Raw genomic sequence first — 25308 nt, forward strand, 5'->3', positions numbered from 1 at the left:
TATGTGTTTTGGTTTATTTATTTTTCTTCGTGTGCTTTTGTATCAACTTTATTACTATTATTTTTTTACGAAGATTCGCAACAGCAGAAGCTATATCAACCCTCGGGTTACCGGTGTTTTTGGAAAAAAAAACAGTTGTAAGTACGTCGGGTTCGAATGCAGGACTGCTGGATTCGAACCCGGGACCTTTACCTTACAGTGATGAACGACGTGCCAACGCCTAAACAGTTGCGGCAACCTACGCCGATTGAGTTAAAGTTGGGAAATAAATTTTTCCCAGTACAAAAATTTCAAATACTAGATTAAACCCATTTTCCCTTTTTTCACATTGTCATCACGTTTTACATATTTAGAATAAAATTTATGCATTTTGGTTTGCAGTAATTAAAGAAAAAGAAACCTCTAGACAGCTTATTAAACGAAGAAGTGTGTTACGAAATTTGATTAGCTCTATCGAGAATTTTTCCAACGAGAATGTAAATTTAGTTTTCTTACAAATTTTAAATTTAGTAGTTTTGAAAGATTTAGGGTTTTTTTAAAACAAAAATTAACGACTAGCACCACTCTCGACACGACACGCAATAATGACACAATTACACAGAAGACAAACACTTTTAGCCCTGAAGATGATCTCAATGAAGATCGAAACGTTCGCACGATAAAGAAAATGTTTTTCTGAAATCTACGCCACACCAGACCACATCTCACGATTTCTAAATAAAAATTAAAGTGAACGTTTTTGAAAAAATGAACAGTTAAGTTGCTACGAATAGATTTATGACAAAAATCAAAGATAATTAAATAAATGAGGGGCATAAGGCAAAAACGGTAGGAAACGAATCGGTTTTGTGCAAAATGTTACACCGCCGGCTGATTAATATAATCCTCAAGGATAAATCCGTTTGGGGAAAGAGAAAAGGAGTATTTGTTATTTAAGGAGTTAATTTAAGAGGAGTCACGTCCGATATGGTAATGAGTAAAGAAAGTATCTCCTTTTGAATATCTTTCCTTAATTATGAGGCCCTGATGAAGAGTTTCAAATAAAAGGGAAACTGAGTTTCCTTCTTCCAAATCCCTTTTATTGGGTCGAGTTTGGAACAAGTTGAAAGTTTATGGAGGCGGTGATCTTTAAGTTATTCTTCCCCTCGAAAAGAAGGATTCGTAACAGGGGAAAGCTTATAGGCGAAGAACCTTCATTAAACAGGGTCAAACAGCTCGTCAACACTCTTCTTAACAAAATGGCTGATTCGGGATATTCTATAATCAATGATTACTAATTATTTTGAATATTAACATAAATTAACCGTTTACACACAAAAAATATTGGAAAATCTTACAAGTAAAAAAGTTTTTCTAAGCTGACTAGTTTTTGTAAAAACCATTGGACAATAGTACACAACTGAAAGTAAAGCATAAGAAAAAACAAAAAGTTTCAAAAAATTCAATAAAAATTTCAAAATGTCCAGCTTTGAAGTATGCAAGTTGACAGAATTCTTGCCATATTTTACTGTTCCCAACTTATTATTTTTCTTACGTCCAACTTTTTTAATTTTTTTTTTTGCATTTATATAATTTAATACGCATGAAATTTGAGATAAAAACTCGAAAGATCAAATTCCCAAGGAATTCTGCAGACTGTGGGTTTAAATCCCATCCAATCTAAAATTTAATGTAAAAATGTTAATAAGAAAAATGAAACCAATAAAAATAATAATCACTAATTAATTAGGTTTAAATAGAACTTTCAAAATCTTAATGACTAATTTTTTGAACTGTTTGTAAAAGAAAAATCAATTTTTTAGCTATTAAACGTCAATTTTACATCAGTAATAACTGACCTTTGTGAAATTAAGTATTTAAGTAATTAATAAGGGTAACATTTCTGTCAGGGGAGAGAATCAAGAAAATTGAAAGAAAAATTTAATGTGAGTACGAAAAAAACGTTTTTTAGCCAGTCAAAGCAGGCACTTGATGAATATTTCCCATTTTCCTCACTTTTTATGTTAGAACTCACAGTTTTTTATTTTTTTAATTTCTATCTTTTAACATTTTGTCTTCTTTAAGTGTGTATTTTGTTATATTTAACAGGAGTACGAAAAAATACGTTTTTTTTATCCAGTCAAAAAGACACTTGATGCATATTTCTCATTTTTTACATTTTTTAAGTTAAAACTCAGTTTTTTTTATGGCTATGTTTTACCATTTTGTCGTCTTTAAGTGTGTATTTTGTTATATTTAACATGAGTACGAAAGAATACTTTTTTTATCCAGTCAAAACAGACACTTGATGCATATTTCCCATTTTCTCATTTTTTAAGTTAGAACTCAGTTTTTTGTTTGTTTTTTTATGTCTATGTTTTAACATTTTGTCGTCTTTACACACTTATTTATTACTTTATTTAAAATTCTTCGTATTGGGTTACTGGGAGACCAATATTGGCTGGCGACTCCCCTCAAGACAAGATATGCAGTGTGTATATAAATGTAAATATGTAAATAACTTTAAATTTAATAAAATGTATATTTTATTAATACAGGTAGTAAAAAAAATATTGGGCTAAATTAATAAACATTGGCTTTTGATAAGATTAAAAATAGCTCCATTTTATAGGACATTTAATGCAGAATTCAAAAATATGGTTCAAAATTGGAACAGATAATAGAGCTTGAAAAAACGCCAATCTATTGCTTAAGGTCGTGATTTTTCGAAAAAAAAGTAAAAATTTATAACTTCTGACTGGATTGAGATCAAGACAGTTCGGTTGGTTGAATTTTACTCTATTTAGGACATACTGTAACTCAATTTTTTCGGGTTTATGCTGGACCATCCTGTATACCGGGTGTTACAGAGTTATATGTCAATACTGCCACGGTAAATTCACTAAATAAAATGTAGTTCAGTGCCACAAAATGAGGTTTTTACCTTGACTTTTCCCTGAGATATTAACATTTTACTAATTTTATTCTAAAATCAGATTTTTTCGTATAAAATCGCAATTTCTCAACTTTACCAGCATTGAAATACAAATCTGGCTTTATTTCGCAAACTACATTAAATTTTCAACAACATAACGTTTTCGTTGAAAAATTCTCGCTTACGATACGCAGTAGTTGCTCAAAGAAAAACAAATGACAGAAATCCAACTTCCTTTTTAAAAAGATAGTTATTATTAACAGTAAGTTGTTTTGCAACTATCCGGATTTCGAGGCTTTTAGCTCATCATCAGGTTGAAGGACTTCTACAATCACGTCTCTCGACATGAATTGCCAAAGTGAACCCGCTGATACCTCCGCCAACGCGGTGTTCCAATTAGCAGCTGATCTTTTTAATGGCGCTCAATTTGAACGTGCGAAACGCGGAAATTATAACGCAAATAAATTTTATACTAGTAAATACTTAATATTATTAAATTACTATAAAAATAATAACAATTAAAATAAATCAGTTTAATTATTTGGATGTTTGATATTATTTATGTACATATTTAAAATGGGAGGTAGATCAAAATCTGTTATATTATCAATGCATTTATCACCATGTTTAACTTTACATTTTTTAATTTCAAATTTCTCAAACCAATCTAATTCTTTCCCTTTGTTGAAACTATGCAACACTCTTGTATTTAGATTTGAGTTGAAATTATGTTTTGTTTCTTTTAGATGGTCCTTAAATTCCGAAAATTTGCTCGATTTAGGCAAGTGTTCTTTTACTCTTGTTTTTATTTCTCTACCGCTTTGTCATATATATTTAATATCACAATCATTACAATTGAGTTGGTAAACCCCGCTTTTTACGTTGTCTACTTTGTCTTTAGGTTTTGAGAGGATGTTTTTAAGTGAACCCGTACTTCTAAAAGCTATTCTAAAACCTTCTTGTTTAAAAATTTTACTTTTTCCGATAATTCACCAATGCAAGGCAAACAACGGAAACCTAATGATTAATTTGTGATGGGGTGGCTGAGTCCTATTGTTGATTCGTTTAAAGTTAATTTTTTTATTCTTTTAACTAGCAACCTATCAATAAATATTTCTTGATACCCGTCGTTTATTGCTAAGGTTTTAAAAGTTTTTAATTCTTTTTATAGTTATCAGGTGTTAGCGGAAGTTTTAACATCCGGTCTATGAGCCAAACGAAACCAGCAGCCTTTTGGGACCATGGGTGGGAAGAATCCGCTAGTATCATAGTGTCTGTAGTTGTTGGTTTTCTATATACGTCTATTTCTATTAGGTTGTTTATTATGGACAGTTTTAGGTCTAAAAAGTTCAAACAACCATCTTTGCCAATTTCCAATGTAAAATTTATATTACGATTTAGAGAATTAATTAGTTGGAGGAATTCTTTGAGAGCCGATTCATGTCGAGAGACGTGGTTGTAGAAGTCCTTCAACCTGATGATGAGCTAAAAGGCTCGAAATCCGGATCGTTGCAAAACAACTTACTGTGAGTAGGAACTATCTTTTTAAAAAGGATTGAACACCACACACACTCCATCATTTATTATTTCTAGAAATCCATCTTTTTTTGGAAATTTGGCTCGTGCAATGATTTTTCCATCAAAATTTTCGGGGATTTCACCAAAGTTCCTCATTCTATACGTATTCCAACGTCACATTCTTGCATTTTTTAGAATCTTTTTTTAGCGAAATCTCCTTTGCTAGGTTGAAAACCGTGATATCGAACACAAGAAGAACAGGAGCAAAAAACATTTATTATTTGGTAACAAAAATTAGGCATATTTTTCTCATAAAGTTTTCATAATTAAAGAAAAATTACAATAAATTTACGTTTTACGGTTTTCTTGAAATTAACTATTCCACCCTTCAGGCAGCTTTTTAAAAGGTTGAAACTTAAATATCTAATTTTTGTTACCAAGTAATAAATGTTTTTATTAAAAATATGAATGTACGATGTCGTTTTCAAAGTGGCAAATTTAATTTAGTTTGTGAAATAAATGTCAGATTTGTATTTCAATGACGCTAAAGTTTGAAAAAGATTTTATGTTTTACAAAATTCGATTTTCGGCTAAAAATACAAGAAGTTGTTCTGATGGCACTGTACTACGATTTTATGTTTTTTTTTTAAATCCTATCTCAATTTTATCATCATTAAAATATAAATCTGACCTTTATTTCGCAAACTACGTTAAATTTTCAACAAGATAACAACTTTTTTAGTTGATGTTAACATGAAACCGTTATTAATTCAAGTGCCAGATTTGTAAAATATTTTGTGAAGTTTCTGTTATTCTTAGAGAAATTTAGTTTCAGAATAAAGTACAATCTCTCTCTCTCTCTCTCTCTCTCACTCTCTCTCTTTCTCTCTCTCTCGCTCTCTCTCTTTCATCGGACAATAGTCGGTTTGCCTTACTATTATCTACTAGAATTGAGTTTATGTAATATTTTAAATTAATATAAACGAAATTTTCTTTGACAAAGTTATTTCAACTGCTTAATTTCAGGTTAGAGAACCTGCAGAGGGGTTAAAATGTAAGATAATATTTTCATATAGCTTTTATATTGATTGTACCTCGTTTTCGAATCCCCGGCTCAGGGTTAATGGAGTTTATAAAAGTTTTAAGGATTAACTTTATGCGCTCTTCGACCAGATATTATAGAGTTATATCAATATGATGTAATTAGAGTTGTTAGGGTGGTTGTTAGGTGGGAGAGGGTGGTCGTGCGAGGTGGACCGAGTGGAGAAAGGGCGAGCCGGATGGTACGAGGTAAGTAAGTGGCGGTAAGAGAGAGAGGAGGATAGGAAGAGGGATAAAGAGGGAGTTCGGGAGCGAGCGAGAGGGTGACCCAAAATGGCGTCCTCTAGGAAATGGATTGGATCTCCTGCCGTGGGGGTGAGGCGTCGCTATGGATACCCAACCCCCCTTCAAGATGCGGCGAGGGCTCCTAATTAGATAGGGGCACAAGTACATGCCTAGCCTCTCAAATCGTAGTCCTCATCAGAGCAGGGCCATTCCCTTCAGGCGAAATATGCCTTATTTTCAACGAACACGTCTCACTTCCTTCGGAAAGCATCACGCTACTCGGATTATCCTGTCAGTCTTTGATTTTTTATCCGCTCGGTCGGAAAAAGGACCGTGTTTTCTGTCTGAAGGAAGAATCCGACAGACAAAAAGTTGATTGGGTTCTGTCGCCTTCTCAGGAAAAATGTCCTACTCTTGTTATTGGGCTGTCACGTGTGAAAAGACAGCATTCACTACGCTTCTCAAACACATAAATAAATTGATCAAAATTATTCCCTTCATGATACATACATTCTATATCCATTCTATTAAAAGTTCTCAACAAATCTCAGGAAGATTGAGACATAAGAAGCTTTATATATTTTCAGACCACGTTTAATCTCACCATGATCTTTTTTAATCTCACCAGTAGCATAAGCATAGGAAAGAGAAGAATTTTTTCTGACAATCTCCCATTGAATGACTAACTTTAAAAAATACAGTAAAAAAACTATTGCGGAATCTGTCAATTAGCGAAGACAACATCTTTTTAACTGTTAACCCATAAATTAAGAGAAATACACAGTAGTCAATATTCCCTTGGTGGATTCAATAATAAAGCGTAGTACAGGGCCACCAGAACGAGGTTTCTATGTTGACTCATTCCTGAGATGTACATTCATACCACGTTTAATCGCACCAGTAGCATAAGCATAGGAAAGAGAGGATTTTTTTCTGACAATTTCCCATTGAATTACCAACTATAAAACATACAGTTACAAGAAATTATGGCCGAATCTGTCAATTAGCGGAGACATCACCTACAGGGGTCAATACTGCCTGGGTGGATTCAATAATAAAACGTAGTACAGTGCCACCAGAACGAGGTTTCTATTTTGGCTCATTCCTGAGATGTACTTTCATACCACGTTTAATCCCACCAGTAGCATAAGCATAGGAAAGAGAGGATTTTTTTTCTGTCAATTTCCCATTGAATTACCAACTATAAAACATACAGTTACAAGAAATTATGGCCGAATATGTCAATTAGCGGAGACATGACCTTTTTAACTGCTGACCCTTAAATTATGAGATATGTATATACAGAGGTCAATACTGCCATGGTGGATTCAATAATAAAACGTAGTACAGTGCCACCAGAACGAGGTTTCTATTTTGGCTCATTCCTAAGATGTACTTTCATACCACGTTTAATCTCACCACTAGCATAAGCGTTGGAAAAAGAGGATATTTTTCTGACAATTTCTCATTGAATTACCAGCTTTAAAAAATACAGTTACAAGAAATTATGGCCGAATATGTCAATTAGCGGAGACATGACCTTTTTAACTGCTGACCCTTAAATTATGAGATATGTAGATACAGGGGTCAATACTGCCTTGGAGGATTCAATAATAAAACGTAGTACATTGCCACCAGAACGAGGTTTCTATGTTAACTCATTCCTGAGATGTACATTCATACCACGTTTAATCTCACCACTAGCATAAGCATAGGAAAGAGAGGATATTTTTCTGACAATTTCTCATTGAATTACCAGCTTTAAAAAATACAGTAAAAAAAACTTGCGGAATCTGTCAATTAGCGGAGACGTGACCTTTTTAACTGTGAGCCCTTAAATTATGAGATAAGTATATACAGGAATCAATACTGCCATGGTGGTTTCACTAAGTAAATCGTTGTACAGTGTCACCAGAATGAGGTTTATATTTTGACTCTTTCCTGAGATATTTTACTTTGAGACCATTCATTTTGTAAACAGACACCTTTTCTCGTCTTTTCTCAGTTTTAATCCAGTTTATTTAACCATGGAAAAGCATCATCTTGAGCCAGAAGTTCGAAATATTACTGTGAGTATGGGCCAACGAGGTCACCGGCGAGTGGATGTCGCAGAGGCAGTTGACGTTTCTCAGAGTAGTCTCACGGGCTTTGACCCGATTCCTGGACATTGAGACCTTAAAGGAGGACAGAAATATTGTCATTGCTGCAAGTCCGAACCCTTTCCATAGTGCCCGTCAGATCCTAAATGAAGTACATGCTTTGGCAAGGCCTTCGATTCGTAATCGACCTCATATCGTGTGCCCCTTTGAGACGACCTGCAGCAACAGCCCGCCACCAGCAACTCAAGAGAATATGTGCATTGCTTTCCCGTATACTCGGTCGTCCTTAAAAGGACTGAGGATCTTCAACATCTTCCTAACCTCCCGGCCTTATCGGACGTATTGATTCTCAAGATAAGAGCTGTCGCACCTCCATATACGAAAGAAGGGTGCTAAGCTACTGCCGCAGCTTTGGTGTAGAGGCTGCTCAGCCCCGAGGGGCCAAGACAATCTCGCTCCCCGCTTGCCCATTCCGAGTGGTCGGGTTCTCATTAAGCATCGAACCGTATGCCGCGCGCAAAGGACTACCTAAGCCGAATAAGAATATGGTGCAGCGAGCGCCTAGAAGAGAACACCAATTGGAATGCTGTTATGTTTACTGATGAGTACCTTTTCTGTCTATATAGTGATAGCAGGTGCCGAATTGTCTACCGAGTACAATGCCCCAGTTCGTCCTCCCTTACGTGCAGTTTGGATGAGGCGGTGTAATTGTCTGGGCTGGGATTTACACCCTAGGACCAACTGGACTCCATATTGTTGAAGGCAACCTCCCACAGTCCATTATGTCCAAGAAATTATAGAGGAATGCATCCATCAAACCAGAAATCTCATTGGCAAAGATGTTCGTTTTTTGGATGACAATGCCAAACCTCATAGAGGCAGAGTTGTTCATCAATGTCTAGAAAACCTAGAAATTTCCCATCTGCTTTCCTGCCTTCCCACATTGTCTCCAGACCGGTTTGCTGTTAAGGATTTTTGATCACCATCCGCAGTCTGTTACCTGCAACAACTGCTTGCAGCATTATGAAATCTAAGGAGTAAAATTCCTTATAAAATTAGTGAAAACCTTACTAACAGTATGCCTGACAGGAGGACAAAGATTTTAGTTAACATAGGGCATTATACACGGTATTAATTTTTTACTAAAATTATTGTATCCAAAAAAACCAAATTACAGAATTAAAACCTTTTATTTTGTTATTTGTCAAAAATCCCTTACTTAAATTTTCCTTCGGCAAATCATAATACTTTCTGATACATTTTAATGCAATTTTAATTAAAAAAAATAAAATAAATAGGGAAAGTAAATACCACACAATTGGCAATATCCCTATTCATTTTTGAGCAGTTTATCTTGATTTTTTCCTGAGATATTGTATTATCAGACCACTTGTGATGACCACCCATCATCTTTTTAATCTCACCAATAGCATAAACTTAGGAAAGAGAGGAATTTTTTCTGACAACTTCCCATTGAATTACCGACTATAAAACATACAGTTACAAGAAATTATGGCCGAATCTGTCAATTAGCGGAGACATCACCTTTTTAACTGTTAACCCGTAAATTCGTAAATTATGAGATATGTATATACAGGGGTCAATACTGCCATGGGGGATTCTCTAAATAAAACGAAGTTCAGGGCCACAAAACGAAGTTTCTATCTTGGCCTGGGATATTAAAATTTTTGTATTTTTAGTCGAAAATCGAATTTTTTAAAAAATAAAATCGTAATTTCTCAAACTTTAGCGCCATTGAAATTCAAATCTGATACTTTTTTCACAAACTACATTAAATTGGCCACTTTGATAACAATATCGTACATGTCATATTTTTAAGAAAAAAACAAAAATTAAATATATTCGTTTCAACCCTTTACAAAACTGCATGAAGGGTGAAATAATTAATTTTAAGAAAAAACTTAAATTTATTACAATTTTTCTGTAATTATGTACACTTTATGAGATAAAGTATTTAATTTTTTTAACAACTAATAAATGTTTTTATTGGAAATATGTCATGTATGATGTTCTTGTCTTTATGCTCTTCTTGGGTTCCACATCACGTTTTTTAACCTAGCAAAGAAAATTTCAATAAAATAATTCTAAAAAATGTAAAGATGAATATTTCCTTGGAATATTTATAGAATGAAGCAACTTTAGTGAAAACCCCGAAAATTTTGATGGAAAAGTCATTGCATGAGCCACAATTGAATATTTTTAAAAAAAGTGGTTTTTGTCATTTGTTATTCCTTTAGCAGATACTGTGTATTCGGATGCCGAATTTTTCAAAGATAATTTTGTTATCTTGTGATAAATTTAATGTAGTTAGTGAAATAAGTAACAGATTTGTATTTCAATGACGCTAAAGTTGAGAAATTACGATTGTATTTTTTTTTTAATCAGATTTTAGACGAAAATCACAAAAATGTTAATATTGAGTTGTTGCAAAATTAACGCAGGTTTTGAAAACGCATTCAAATTAAGTAAATTTTTACGTATTAAGATAAAAGAAAGAAGATATATACAAAAAGACAGTAATTAAACAGACTCTTTTGACTACTATATAAATTATTATCAAGAAAATGGTTCAAAATTAATCAGCAAGACACTACAGAAACCTTGACCATACACATAAGTATGAGATATCGCTAAACCTTCCAACAATCAAAACTACCCCCAATTCAAAGTCCTCAGAAATATTTTTTTCATGCTCGAGCTATGCCCAGCATAACCTTAGGTGTGGAAATGCTACACTAACAACGATAGCAGAAAAACACAATGGCTAAACCATAGTTACGATCAGAGGGCGTCGGCGGCCGCAACGGTTTAGGCGTTGACACGGCGTTCATCACTGTAAGGTAAAGGTCCCGGGTTCGAATCCAGCGCCCTGCATTATTTCCCTTACAAATGGGCTTTTTTTCAAAAACACCGGCACCCCGAAGGCACAACCTCTGCTGTTGCGAAGCCTCGTAAAAATAATAATAATAATAATAAACTCAATACAAAAGCACACAAAGAAAGAAAAATAAACCAAAGCACATACAAAAGAGACATGAAGCGAACAACCAAAGCAGAAAAATTAGACAAAATATCTACACTAAACACAGACAAAAGAAAAAAAAAAGAAGAACAATACAGAACTTGTAAAATCCTGCCCTGAGTTAATAAAAAAGTACAAAAAAAGAAAAATTGAACTTAAAAATCAAACAAACACACATAATAAAGACAATAAAATAGTGAACGACCGAATTACGCTAAATCTTAGGCTGGATAGCTAGGATTTGTTCTAATCTATTAAAATTGTAGTTGAAAAATGGAACTATTGATGATCATGTCTTAATTTTGCAGAAATTGAGTTTTTTATGCGAACCCTCGTTAAAAAAAAGTAATAATACTAAGCTAATTGATCTTAAAAAGTTTTAAATAAAAAACTATGTAAAATAAAATCTGTTATTTTTGGCTATAATTTTGTTATAAAAAATCCATGTTCTAGCGGTCTTTTGTAATGTAAAAAATAGGATTTGTAAATTTTAAAAAATTCCGTAAATAATACGACCCTAAAGAGAAATTTACAGTAAATCTAAAAGCAAAGGTCTTCCAAGTCCTCTTAAGTAGGGGCGAACGACGCAAACACGCACAACCACCGGCCTAAACTTTTGCTCCTTCAAAGTCATGAAATGGCAAGATGAAGACTTTTTTCTAAATGAAATAGGTTTTACGCCCTTTACTTCTTTTGGATTTGATTTATAATATTTTGGAGTACATTTAGACTTAAATTTGGAAACGTGTGTAGTAAAGTAGTTCTGTTGTGGTACCCTACGCGTAGTTGGAAGTTAAGACCGTACGGCAAAAATTTTACTACTTGTATTTGACTAATGCAAAAATAATGCAGTTTTTCAAAATGAAGTCAAAATTATTTTTAATTTATTTTTTATCACAATCTATACATCTTTGATAATGTGTAATAAGCGCTTTTATTCCACTGGTATAAAAATCTTTATTCCGACTATAAAGACTTGGAAGGCATTTCTAAAAATATTATCTCTCAAGAAGTGATCAAATGATCAAAATGCATAAAAAAGTGGAAGTATGTAGGCGAGATTTCGGGTGAATATGAAGGGTGCGATAAAGTTTCATATCCTACGTTGTTAAGTTTCCGCAGGGTTGGCATTGTGACATATGGCCTGGTGTTATCGTGAAGAAGGTACGGTTTACCAATGATGGACAAAGATGTTGCAGTTTCCCATGGGTCAGTATTTCTCTTCTGTGATAGTTTCACCATGGTTCAGGAAATTATAGTGAACAACCTCAGTAGTACATCACCAAACAGTCACCATAACCTTTTTCGGTTTGAGGAAGTGTTTTGGCACTTCATCCTTGCCCTGACCTGTATGCCTCCTGTGATCTTACGGTACGGTTTATCAATGATGGACAAAGATGTTGCAGTTTCCCATGGGTCAGTATTTCTTTTCTGTGATAGTTTCACCATGATTCAGGAAATTATAGTGAACAACCCCAATAGTACACCACCAAACAGTCACCATAACCTCTTTTGGTTCGGGGAAGTGTTTTGGTGCTTCATCCTTGCCCTGACCTGTATGCCTCCTGTGATATTACAGAATCCATTTCTCATCGCACGTGATGATTCAATCTAAAATTGGATCACTTTGGTGATGAAGATGTGCAAACTTCAAAGCATCTATTTCTTTGAGCTTAGGTTAGTTCGTGCAGTACCCACTTGTCGAGCTTCTTTACTTTACCAATTTGCTCCAGATGGTGAAGAACGGTTGAGTGGTCGACACTAAGCTGTTCCTCAATTTCCCATGTTGCTTTACTTGAATTTTTTTCAATCAACGTTTTGAATTGGTCATCTACATAGGAAAGCCTACCATGACCTTCTCAGTCTTGAGATTGAAATCTCCAAGAAAAAATCTCTGAAAGCATCGCTGCACCGTGGATTCCCTAATGCTTCCCTCCCTCCAAACTGTACTATGTTATGCACTGTTTGGGTCGCACTTGGCCCAATTTTAAGTACAAATAAATTTGTAAAAAATCTAGTTTAGACATATTTAATTTCGCAGGACCTCACTCTTATAAATTCAATATAAACTAAAGTGTTTTGTATAAAAGATAATAGTAAAAAGTATTTATTATAGTCTATAAATTACATTTGACGATTTAGCTTTGTTTATATATCTCAAAATGAAATTTTCATTTGGCCTTTCATTCGGGAAACAGTACTGCATGTTGAATTGATGAACCGCATACTGTCTAATATAGTCGCCTCTTTCTTCCCTGTTTTCCAGTGATTTTTTCACCATCCTCTGAAACCAAGGATATCGTTTAGAAAGACAAAGCTTACAAAGGTACCAAAAACGAAACGTACTTCTATAACAGGATGGATGTGAATAAAGTCTAAACCCTGGATCTGATGAGGTTCTATTGTATAAGGGCATTTCATTTTTGGTAAAACAGCTACTATTTTCTCGGTTAAAGTGCTGAAAAAAAAAAAAAGTTAAATTATTCATTCATTTTAATCTCTTAGTTAACATTTTACATTTTTTGACCGATGGTTGAATTCTCCTGGAAGAGGAGATTAACATCCAAGTCGTACATACATCAATGCACCAGGTCATCCCTCTGACAACTTTGTCAAACTCACTCAGCCCTTTAATTTCCGCACGGAAATAACCGGCACTGATGAACAGTTTTATTATCTCCTGGTATTTGATTTTTTGAATTTCATCTTTGCGACTTTCAGCCTGAAATATTGAATTATTAAGATGTTGTATAATAATAATATTTTAGGTGATTCATTAAAGGTTGAATTTTTCTCTGCTGCTTGATCATTCCTGTTCATCTTGGTTTTAGCTATTTTCTTGTATTTTATTTTACCCTCATGTGGATTTTAATTTCAGGTTGAGATGAAAAGAATAATTAATTGGAATAATTAATATGGTCAATTATGGCCACTAAACAAATATGGATTAGTTTTGATCTTTATTGAGATCATCTTCCCAGGCCCTGAAGATGATCTCAATAAAGATTGAAATATTGGCACAATAAAGAAAATGTTTTTTAATCCCACATCACACCAGACTGCATCTCACAGTCTCTAAATAATCAAGTTCATATACATGTGCAGATTTGAGCTTTTATAAATCAGTAATCAGTAATTATAAAATTAACTCATCCTCTGTTAATTTAAATATTTGAATCTTAACTTTTTCAAGTAGTCAACAAAATACTGGACACCAAAAAACGCTATTGCCGTGTATGGCTTTTGGTGAACGTAAAGAAATATTTGTTGGACACACTGTACAGAATTATTGCTTATTTTTACAACCCTGGACATTCTCAGTGTAGTACGATGGAATCATATCTTAGTCCATACATACTGGTGTACCATAAGGCAGTGCACTAGGACCAGTTTTATGTATGTCCTATAGTATCGAAATGAGAGTGGATCTCAGCCATGAATACTGATTTTAACAATAAAACTAGGACGCTACCCTGTGGATCTTCTGCGTCCACCCTTTTCAAAGGAAAGGATCCAAACAAAACTGCTAGAAGATGCTCTTCAGCGTCCAGTGTAAACCCTGATGCCAGATTCAATCAAAAGCCTGGTTCCACATCAATAAAGGCCCTTGAGCAGCAGTCTTTCTTTTTGAGAGAATACAATGGTATCTAATACATGATGACACTGTTCAGTAGAATATATCAAAATTGATGGTCCAGGATGATGATGATGGATACTAGGAAGCGGGGTTTGTACTCCCCATGCACTGCAGCCTTCTGTCATATTGTACAGATCAGTGAAATCAACTCAATCCTTCTTCTCAGAACTATTATGTCATCGACTGTTGGTACCACAATTTTGTTCCCTAGGTTTTCTTCTGTATGCTAGGTCATGTCTCCATTGAGCTGTTTCTTCGGTTTCGAAGATGATATGGTTGGCTGTTTCTTCCTCCTCATTACATAATTTGCAAATGGGATTGCCGTTACATATGCCTTTGTTATGTAGTGTTTTCTCAGATGCAATGTCCGGTTAATAATCATATCACTCCTCTCCAACTGCAGCAGTGAGTTTGCCAGTAGTAGTGAGGGTTGTATGGTCCAGGATAATATTAAAGAATTGAGAATGAGAAGGATTGGTTTTTAAATGGTTTTGTAAGATTTTCCAAAAAAATGATAATACACTGACAGGACAATAGAAATTTGGAAGGTGATGAATTTTATTGGGTTTATGGATTGGCAGAAAATTAGAGAACTTCTATTCTATAGGGTTGTGTTATAGAGTGTGCTTAAGAAAACTATTGCTTTTTTTGGAAGTTGACTGTAATTATCAGGTAGGATCTTAGATTCAGGAAATAGTTTGAGAGGAGGAGATCCTTAGTTTGAAGTGAAGACATGGGTACCATCGAAGTCAAAAAGATCAAGTCACCAGGGCAACAGGATCTGACCCTAGAAGGTCATCCAACATAAGTTATTGCTTTATGATTTAAACGGAGTTAAAATAAAACAATTTTTTTAGGATTTTTTTATTATTAAAATAAAACAAAACCCCTTCATATCACAGATATGCGACCAAGATTCACCACAGGTGAAGATAGCATATACACAACCATCTGACCTTAAACCATTTCTTAAAAACAATCTACACAATTAGATTTTATTTCATCGAGGTTACATTAACATGAAATAAAAAGAAACTATTGTATATATGCTTATTTACTTATCTCATTACTTTCATATTTTAATTATTGTTAAAAAGATAGCGTAAACAATGATCTTTTGTACTACAACTTTTATTAAAAAATATAAATCACTTTTCAACTGGCATGTAGAAAAGTTAAGTACAGCTACGAAAATAAAATAACCAAAATTTATTTCTACTTTGTAATACTTATTGGAAGACATTTTTCGCTGAAACTTCAATGTTAACTTAGATGTGTTTTATACTTTCATATTAATTCATAACTTTCAGTATTTACTGTAAATAGCAGAGTATAAAAATAAAAATTCAACATAATTTATAAAAGAAACATATAAATTATTTTAGATACAAACATTGTATTTTATTTTTAATTCCTATTTATATAATAATAAATTTTTTTATGCTTTTCTTTCATGAATATATACTACTGCTCATATTCAATAAGTTTTTTATTACATACATATCAAAATATATTTATTGTTGTTTTTGATGGAATTAGCGTTTTAATAAATATTTACAAATCTCTGCAAGCCCAGTTTTATTTTTATTTTATTTCATACTAGTTCTATTTTGTTAAATAAAATATTAAATAAAACTAACTAATGTTATTTCTATAACTTAACAGAAAAATCTTGGTTAAATATACATATTTTTTTTATAAAACACAAATCATTGATAAATATTTGTACAAGCATAAAGCAAAAATGACATTATTTATATATAACTCTTAATACATGATATTGCAATATTTTTGCCTAATAAATATTACATGGATTCTTAAAAATGTTCCATAGTAAAAAAAAATTGCAAAACCTCAACCATGTTTGCTTGATAGGAAATTAATCGATTTCTTTCAAATTTTCTAAATGTTGTTAATGATAAAATTAATAACTATTCGTTGAGCTTCCATCAAAAACAACAAACTAAAATTGTCCAGAAATATCATGATTTATCACAGTTTGCTCACTGGAACGAGAGAGCTGATCGTAGTAAAAAGGCAATTACACGAAAGCCTCTCCAGTCAAATGAAATAAAAAGTCAATCTAAATCTACTCTGACTGATAATAAGGGCACTTTTCTGGAACATATTTTACATCCCCTACAGCTCTTACGGCGGTAATTGATTTATAAATTTATTTTTAGATCATATAAATTGTAATTTAAATAAATATTTGCAGCGCAGATTTGGAATAATGGAGATCTATTCTAACAGATTATAAATATTAATTTTATTTAATGTTTCCTTAGCAGATTGTCATGAAGTAAAATCAAATAAACAGCCGTGGTTCATTCTATATTCAATGTATTTTATTCCAGTGTTGTGCCAATAGTAAAGCGCAAGGACGACAAAGAAATGCCACCATTGATGTGACGATCCTATGTAGTCGACTCTTCCTGCAAACAGAAAATATTTTTTACAAATTTATTGAACATAACTGAAACTTTAGAATGTAAGTAGAACAAAATATTATATAAAGAAAATAAATACCTGTAAAGAATCGCTCAGGAATTCTTGTGATGTAAATTACAAAAGCGATTGTGATAATCACATACATCATTACAACTCTGGGAAGCAAGAGCTGAAAAGATATTTAAAAATAGTTACATAGTTTTTTTTATGTAGAAGAATTTTTAAATTGTACAAAACTCACTGCAACGAGAGGATTTTCAAGACCTCCCATCATCACCGTCCAGTGCAAGGTAGGTATGACGCCGTACGTCGCCCAGCATACAAAAGTGGTGATTTTTATGCTTGAATCCACATTAAATCTTGGCACTTGCAATGCCATGGCGACCAGAAATATGGCTAACACAGTGGATAGATAAAATGACTGCCAACCCTATTAAACAAATTATATTTAAAAAATTATTTTAAATATTTTTAAAAAAAATTAACAGCGATTACCTTATTACACCAAAACGCATAATAAACGCCAGTCATGTATATACCTAGCATGCTCAGAGCAATCCCTAGTAAATCAAACGACAGGAAAGCATTGAAGTGTTCTTCACTTCTGCACGAAAATATGTGATAAAGTGAAGACATGAGCATACATATCTGTAAAATAAATATTACTATAAGCATCACTTTTCAATTATTTCATCAAGTTTACATTGTTATTTACCTGAAAACATGCTAATAATAAGCCTACGATAAACTTATCAGTCAGTGAAGCATGGATGTTGAGCAGGCACAAATCATAAAGAGTGAGACCGACAAACAGCATCCATCCAAATATGTGAGACCAAATATTTACAGTCTCATTTGTTAACCAGAACATGCTACAACAAAATTATTAATATTATACATAAATTTCATAACAATTTCTTCTCAATATTTCAAAACAGTATTATTAGTGATAATACTTTAATTAAATTATTTAATTCACTAATTTCGTGGTCCGCTTGACCAATTAATATCTTACAATTAATTAAGGTTTTCAGTTGAGATAAAAAAAGTCAATGGCACGAGCGGGATTCGAACCCACGATCTTCGGCTAGATACGCCGCTGCTCTACCACTTGAGCTATCGTGACCTCGATCCATTCAGATACTAACTTCCCATCTCAACCACACCTTTAGAATTTTCTCTTCTTTTTGCCATTTTTCAAATGTTGTGTAATCAATTTGATTCTCGGCGACAAATGAAATGGCCACAGAGAGCTTTAGTGAAGTATACTTCATTTTAAACTTATTAAATTCACTAGTTTCGTGGTCCGCTTGACCAATTAATATCTTACAATTAATTAAGGTTTTAAGTTGAGATAAAAAAGTCAATGGCACGAGCGGGATTCGAACCCACGATCTTCGGCTTGATACGCCGCTGCTCTACCACTTGAGCTATCGTGACCTTGATCCACTCCATAAAAGTTGTATGAAGTTGGTGTCCGAGTGGATCGAGGTCACGATAGCTCAAGTGGTAGAGCACGGCGTATCAAGCCGATGATTCGAAAATCCCACTCGTGCCATTGACTTTTTTATTTCAACTGAAAACCTTAATTAATTGTAAGATACTAATTACAATAAAATAACGTTCAACTTTAGATATTTTTTAAAACTTTTTTGTATCAATATTTACTCACATGGGAAGGCTAGGATCAATGCTTTTATGAAACTTTCTTCCATTGTTCTTGCCAATGAACCAGCCAAAAAAATATATATATATTTTAAGTAATTTAATTTTTGTTTACTATGCATTTCTGTCTTTGTTGTGCATGTATTTGCATGTTTATACGTTTACATAATCTGATTTTTTATGTAGGATAAGAAAATAATATGTAAGATTGTATTAAATAAGATGAGATACATAAAAAGTTACAAAATCGTGACCTCGATTGACAAATGGCAAAAAGGAGGGAAAATTCAAAAGGTGTGGTTGATGTGGGAAGTTGGTGTCCGAGTGGATCGAGGTCACGATAGCTCAAGTGGTAGAGCAGCGGCATGTCAAGCCAAAGATCACACGTTCGAATCCTGCTCGTGCCATTGACTTTTTTATCTCAACTGAAAACCTTAATTAATTGTTAATTATTTAATGTTGATAAGTAAGTACTAATATACATATGTTTTATTACCTAATAAGCAATTGTTACCAGGGAAATAAAAATAAAATATTAGACTAGAAAGTATTTAGTTTACACTTTTAAGTTCTTTATTTATAACTAATAGAAAATAATTTTGGCTCAACAACCAAGCAAAAATGTCTAAATATCCTGCCTCCCACCCATTGTGGGTTGTTAACCCTGAATTTGACAAACTATACGTCACGACTGAGAAATTTGATATAACTCGTGCGCCCTCAGTAGAATCGGTTGATTCATACACATACCTCAGACAAGAAATAAAGGCAAATAAACAACTTGAGGAACAAGAGAAAAGTAAAGACGACTCATTTATAAAAAGACAGAGGTTTCAAGAAAGGTTGGTGAAGAAAAAGAAAAAAAGTAAGAAAGATAAAAAAGCACAGGAAAAAGAAGAAATTGACCTTACCATGATTTACCAGCGTGAATTGACGCCAACCGATCCCCTTCATGTTATCCACCATGTTATGTATGAATACAGCAGTGGAGAATTTGTCCCAACTGATACAAAAGCAACAGAAGTTTTCCTATATGAGATAGAAGGGAATGTTGTCGTCCATGATTCACCAGAAGCAATTATGCAGAGAAGAAGGCTAGAGCCAGAAAAATTCATAGTCGAACCTGAAGATGAGGATGATAATCTGTCCATTCTAAAATTTCTACCTCCCTCGCAAGACAATACTAAACTTGAAGAGGAATTAGCAGAAGAGGAAGAAATTATTGAAGAAGAGGAAATGAGGGAAGAAGAAGTAGAAGAAGAAGAAAAAGACACTTTTGATTATGAAGAATTTGACACAGGTGATAAAAAGTTACCGAATCAATTTAATTTTAACGAAAGGGCAGTACTTACAACCCCAATAATAACAAGAAACAAAACAACACAAACAAAAGCTCCAACCAGAATATCAATGAAGGGAATTGTAACGCAATGGAACATGACAGATTATTATGGATACGATTATGACTTACAACAACAAGTCAAAGAAAAAGCAAAAAAACTAAAAGCACTTGTTTTAAAAAAGAAAGAAAAAAAAGAGCTTAAGGTTGTTTTGACCCCAGCAGAATCAATATTTGTGCGTCTCCTCAAAGGGACTCAACTCATGGAAAGAATGGTAAATCAGTACATGTATGAAGAGTTTGCACTGGATTGTCACTTTTATGATGATCCGGCTGATACATACAGAATTTTAGAAGGGGCGGTTTTACCATTGTGGGAGTTTTCCTATGAAGAAAGTGTCGGGTTGACCGTCACATATATATCATGGCATCCCAAGTATCAAGATATGTTCTGCGTTGCTTATGGATCTTTTAAATTCTGTGCTAAATACGAAACTGGTATGATTTGCGTTTATTCATTAAAAAATCCTGCATTTCCTGAATCAGTTATAAGAGTAAGAAGCGGAGCTATGTGTGTCAACTTTAACAAGTCCAAACCGAATTATATGGCTGTAGGGTTGTACGACGGTACCGTATCAGTTCACAATTTGATAGAAGAAGAAACAGTTTTTTCAAGCACGCTTGAAAACAAACATGTTGGACCTGTTTGGGAAGTGCAATGGAGTTCTGATCCAAGAGATGGAAAATTGAGTTTCCTGTCTGTAGCGCTTGATGGGAAAGTAACAAAATGGATCATCGTAGAAACATGCTTACTTCATTTTAACATAACTACATTATATTTGGACAATGACCATTTAGATGACATCATGGGTGTTAAATTGACACTCCCTGCCACTGCCCAATGTTTAACCCTTCATCCTGAAAACTACGAAGCCTTTTTGGTCGGATCTGCCGAAGGCGATATATTTCAGTGCAATGTGTCCTACGCCACAACACCAACGTTTAAATATCTAGGACATGACATGGCCGTGAATTGTGTTACTTTTAACACGTACATCACTGACATATTCATGTCTTGCAGCGACGACTGGACTATAAAAATATGGGAGTCGAACCGTAGCAAACCACTTCTAGTTTATGATTTAGAATGTGCGGTCGGAGATGTTACATGGTCGCCTTATTCGAGTTCGATATTCGCAGCTATTACTTCGGATGGCAATATTCAAATATTTGACATGAATATTAACAAATTTGATGCAGTATGTGTACAGACCATATTCTTGTTTGATCACTCAAGCCCTACACGACTTCAATTCAACCAGAAGCTAGCAATTATCCTAGTAGGGGATACAAAGTAAGTAATTTAATTATGTATTATCCTAATAATAGCACTACAATTTTAATTTTTTACCGTTTTTATGAGTGGTCACAATGTTTTTTTTTTCATACCTTAATTTTTACAAAGATTATAATAATAAGTAACTATATCATTATCTGTGCAATGACTTTATTTCATAACTTTCTTTCCAGCAATGTATATTTGTAAGTATTTAAAAAATCTATTTAACAAAAAGCTGTTAAGTATTAAATAAATGTATTGAATCAAAGTACATAGATAATATTCACAGAAAAAAATTAATAATTGAAATATTTATTTAGAAATCGTGAGATGCAGTCTGAAACCTACATCACACCAGACCGCATCTCATGATTTCTAAATAAATATCGATTAACTGTCACTAATCACCACACAAAAAAATTGAAATATTTTTACTTGCTTGATTGTTCAATATCGTTTACTCAAAAATTAATAAGCCTGCTTAATAACAGAACAAAAGGCTATCTGGGCTGATTATTCTCATTGCCGTATTTATTAATCGCTAAATTTGAACAAGTAAAAATATTCAACAAAGTTAGTAATTATTTCAAAATATTTTCACTCCATGTGCGTAAAATATAGTGGTTGTTTTTTTTTTTAAATTGTGTATTCTATTCAATATAACACTAATGATTGCAAAATAATTTAGCCTTTGATGTTTCAAAGAAGGTATGTATAATTTTGTAAGTTTTCTTCAGAATTTATACTAAAGCGTTAAATGTTTAACAGGTCCAATTAGAACGGAAAAACTCACAATAACAAGGCTTGTAGCAGATTCAGAATGTTTTAGGTAATACAAGGCGGATGCTGAAATGGCAAAGCCAAAAAAAAAAAAAAAAAAAAAAAATAGGTGATACAAGATCAAAGAACTGGTATGTATAAGTAATGCTTAGTATTTAAAATTTTATTAAAAAGCAATTTTTATATTTGATTAGCATGAAGTAACTTCAGATTATGTACATTTGTACAGAATTTTGCCTGAACAGCTCAATTCTTTGTTGAACACCTTTCACCATCTTCATGAGGACACAAATCCAACAATTTATATGGCACTACGCCAAAATGCAACGACCAACACAGCGAGGATGGTTAGACCAAAATGATCAGTAATAATTCATTTACTCAAAGACAACACAAAGAAATCTCACAACCTATTTTTCCTTGTGATTATTTTATAATTGTTTTCCAGAAAAATTTGTATTTGTAAGTATAACAAGTTTCAATTTGTCTATTCACAAAAGGTTTGAAACAACTACAATTAATTAAGGTTTTTAGTTGAGATAAAAAAAGTCAATGGCACGAGCGGGATTCGAACCCACGATCTTCGGCTAGATACGCCGCTGCTCTACCACTTGAGCTATCATGACCTTGATCCACTCAGACACTAACTTCCCATCTCAACCCCACCTTTTGAATTGAGATGGGAAGTTAGTGTCTCAGTAGATCGAGGTCACGATAGCTCAAGTGGTAGAGCAGCGGCGTATCTAGCTGAAGATCATGGGTTCGAATCCTGCTCATGCCATTGACTTTTTTATCTCAACTAAAAGCCTTAATTAATTGTAATATATTAATTGGTCAAGCAGACCACGAAATTAGTGAATTTAAGTTTGAAACAATTTAAAAAATTTGTGTTAATTACCTCTCAAAGCACATCTTAGTCGAGAGATATCCTCTATATCCTGACCGGATATAAGGGTTGAACTGAAGATAAGTAGGCGCATCGTGGAAATTGAGCAGAGTGATGGGCTGGCCAGTGATGACATCTTGTCCGATAAGTTCCTTCTCCTTCTCGCTTTTTTCTTCGGTATTCTGCAATAATAGGAATTACAATTAATAAATATTATTTACAGGTTTGTCAAAGATGTGTGCTATTAAATGATTGGTTAAAATCATCATGGATATTTTTTAAATAAATCTAGTTTGTTATGTGCACATAGTTTTTACTCCGCCAGTCCTCAATTCTACAGAAACATTTAAGACAATTGAAAAATGGCAAAAAGGAGGGAAAATTCAAAAGGTGTGGTTGAGATGGGAAGTTGGTGTCTGAGTGCATCGAGGTCACGATAGCTCAAGTGGTAGAGCAGTGGCATATCAAGCCGAAGATCGTGGGTTCGAATCCCGTTCGTGCCATTGACTTTTTTATCTCAACTAAAAACCTTAATTAATTGTAATATATTAATTGGTTAAGCGGACCATGAAATTAGTGAATTTACAACAAGGTTTGCCTTTGTCCATGTATAAGTTTTACCTTCAAAATTAAAAAAAAACTCTTACATCATTTTTATATTTTCATTATTGAACTCTAAATGAGTATTAAAATGTTGAAAATCAAAGTTCATCAGGATTGAGAACTGTCAGGTTGCCAAGGCTTCATGCATGGCAGATGGTTTACTTTCAGAGATTGTGTAAATGGCATCACCATTGAGAATTTTATGGGAGCTGACTGCATTATAGTCCCTACTAACTAATCTTAAAATTGCAACTTTTTGACCATTATTTCAAAGTCAGACAGAGCACAGTGATATCCCCTTTCTAACCTGACCAAGCTGGCATCCCACAAGGGAGCATTCTTGGACTTCTATTTTTCATGATGTAAACTGCTTACATTCCTATTTTCCCAGAAACAATCCTCACCACTTTTACTAATGATAGAACACTTTTTTCTCATATAAAGAACCTATTGAGAAACTTCCCAAACTTCGCACTCAGGCAAATTACTGTACCCCTGTCAAACACTCTGGGACATATGACTTACTTAGAATAAAGCCCACAAGAATGAAGGAAAAATATAAAATAGAAGGAACTAAACAAAACCTACAAACTATGATCAATGATAATAGATGATCCAATTTCCAATAAACTACAAAAGATTGATTTAACCATGATTCTCGAACCTATGTGGACTTGTGATATTAAATTTTGGGGGGTCAACTAAGCATTCCAGCTACCAAAATGTTCAAAAGTCCTAAGAAAAATTGATAACCATTCATCAATCAAACCTTATTCTACATTAAAATGTTAATAATTCTCACTGTTCCAGAAGCAGCAAAAACCGCTTTAAAAATTCTATCAATCCCTTTTTGCATACCCCAGCCCAGATTCACTACCATCCCAGTTAATCTACCCCGTTAACTGGAACCCTGATGGCCGCTTTCCTATAATAGTCATTCTTAATAGGCGAGTTCTCCTCCTATAAAATTTGTTTTGGTCTTACCTCTTTTTTACTATTGTAATTACACTGGTAACAGTTTGTTTTTGTTCCCTTCTTCATAAAGCTATGTTCATCCTTAATTTGTTATAAAACATCTAACCATCTATAAAATAAACTTATTTATTAAATATTGTAGCTTAACACAAGACTGTCTCTTTTAAAATTTTCATTTTTTTTCAATATTTCCATTCTATTTGTTTGTTTTTATTAATACTAGTTTCATAATTGAAATCTGAAAAAAAACCATTTGCTACTGCGCTATCCTTATAAAAAAATTTCATCTATGCTATCAAATGAGTCGTTATACATTCTGAATTTCAATTTTATCACTAAAATGCCATTTAAAGTGAGTCATTAAGCGTTTTATAAATGCTGTTTGCTTATTCAATTATGATTGTATAATTTTATCTGCCCTATGCACCACTCGATTCCTGAAAGAAGCTAATTGGAAAATAAAACCAAGGGGACTGATGGTTGACATCTGACAGATCAACCCGGCAAGGATAGGTAAACCTAAAAGATTGGTAGCGACCCAATTTTAGGTTCAAAACCCCTAGATATCATGGAAAATCTCATAATTATATCCTACTTTGTACAGGTGTGTTTTCATTCAAGACTTCTTTAAGTCCATCCTTAATTTTTTGTAGATCACCAATCTACAGCTCTAGCTGAATCAGGAGTCTTAAGTATGTTGGGGCTTTAAACAAGGTTGTCTCACAATTCTCTT

General features: G+C 33.5%; 2 protein-coding genes across 2 annotated transcripts in view; one reads left to right on the plus strand and one right to left on the minus strand.

The window, feature by feature from the left end:
- Positions 1-16316: 16316 nt before the first annotated feature.
- The window catches only part of LOC106664019 (progestin and adipoQ receptor family member 3), a 48872-nt gene continuing 39880 nt past the window's right edge, over positions 16317-25308 (minus strand). The window contains exons 2-7 of the mRNA XM_014389365.2: positions 23010-23179; positions 17704-17860; positions 17484-17636; positions 17230-17418; positions 17067-17157; positions 16317-16972 (exon numbers count right to left, since the gene is read on the minus strand). Coding sequence (XP_014244851.1) covers positions 16833-16972; positions 17067-17157; positions 17230-17418; positions 17484-17636; positions 17704-17860; positions 23010-23179 — 900 coding nt within the window. The 3' untranslated portion in view covers positions 16317-16832. The remainder of the gene's footprint in view (positions 16973-17066; positions 17158-17229; positions 17419-17483; positions 17637-17703; positions 17861-23009; positions 23180-25308) is intronic.
- LOC106664018 (dynein intermediate chain 2, ciliary-like) lies at positions 19176-21380 on the plus strand. The gene has a single exon (XM_014389364.2). It carries the CDS (start codon positions 19275-19277, stop codon positions 21348-21350), a length of 2076 nt encoding a protein of 691 aa, XP_014244850.1. The 5' UTR covers positions 19176-19274; the 3' UTR covers positions 21351-21380.

Source organism: Cimex lectularius, unplaced genomic scaffold (assembly GCF_000648675.2).
Source record: "Cimex lectularius strain Harlan isolate CLEC.00 unplaced genomic scaffold, Clec_2.1 scaffold86, whole genome shotgun sequence".
Classification (NCBI taxonomy): Eukaryota; Metazoa; Arthropoda; class Insecta; order Hemiptera; family Cimicidae; genus Cimex; species Cimex lectularius.

Bases quoted from the DNA above. Each gene is read 5' to 3' on its own strand.
- LOC106664018 (XM_014389364.2), top strand. From the start codon at position 19,275: ATGTCTAAATATCCTGCCTCCCACCCATTGTGGGTTGTTAACCCTGAA.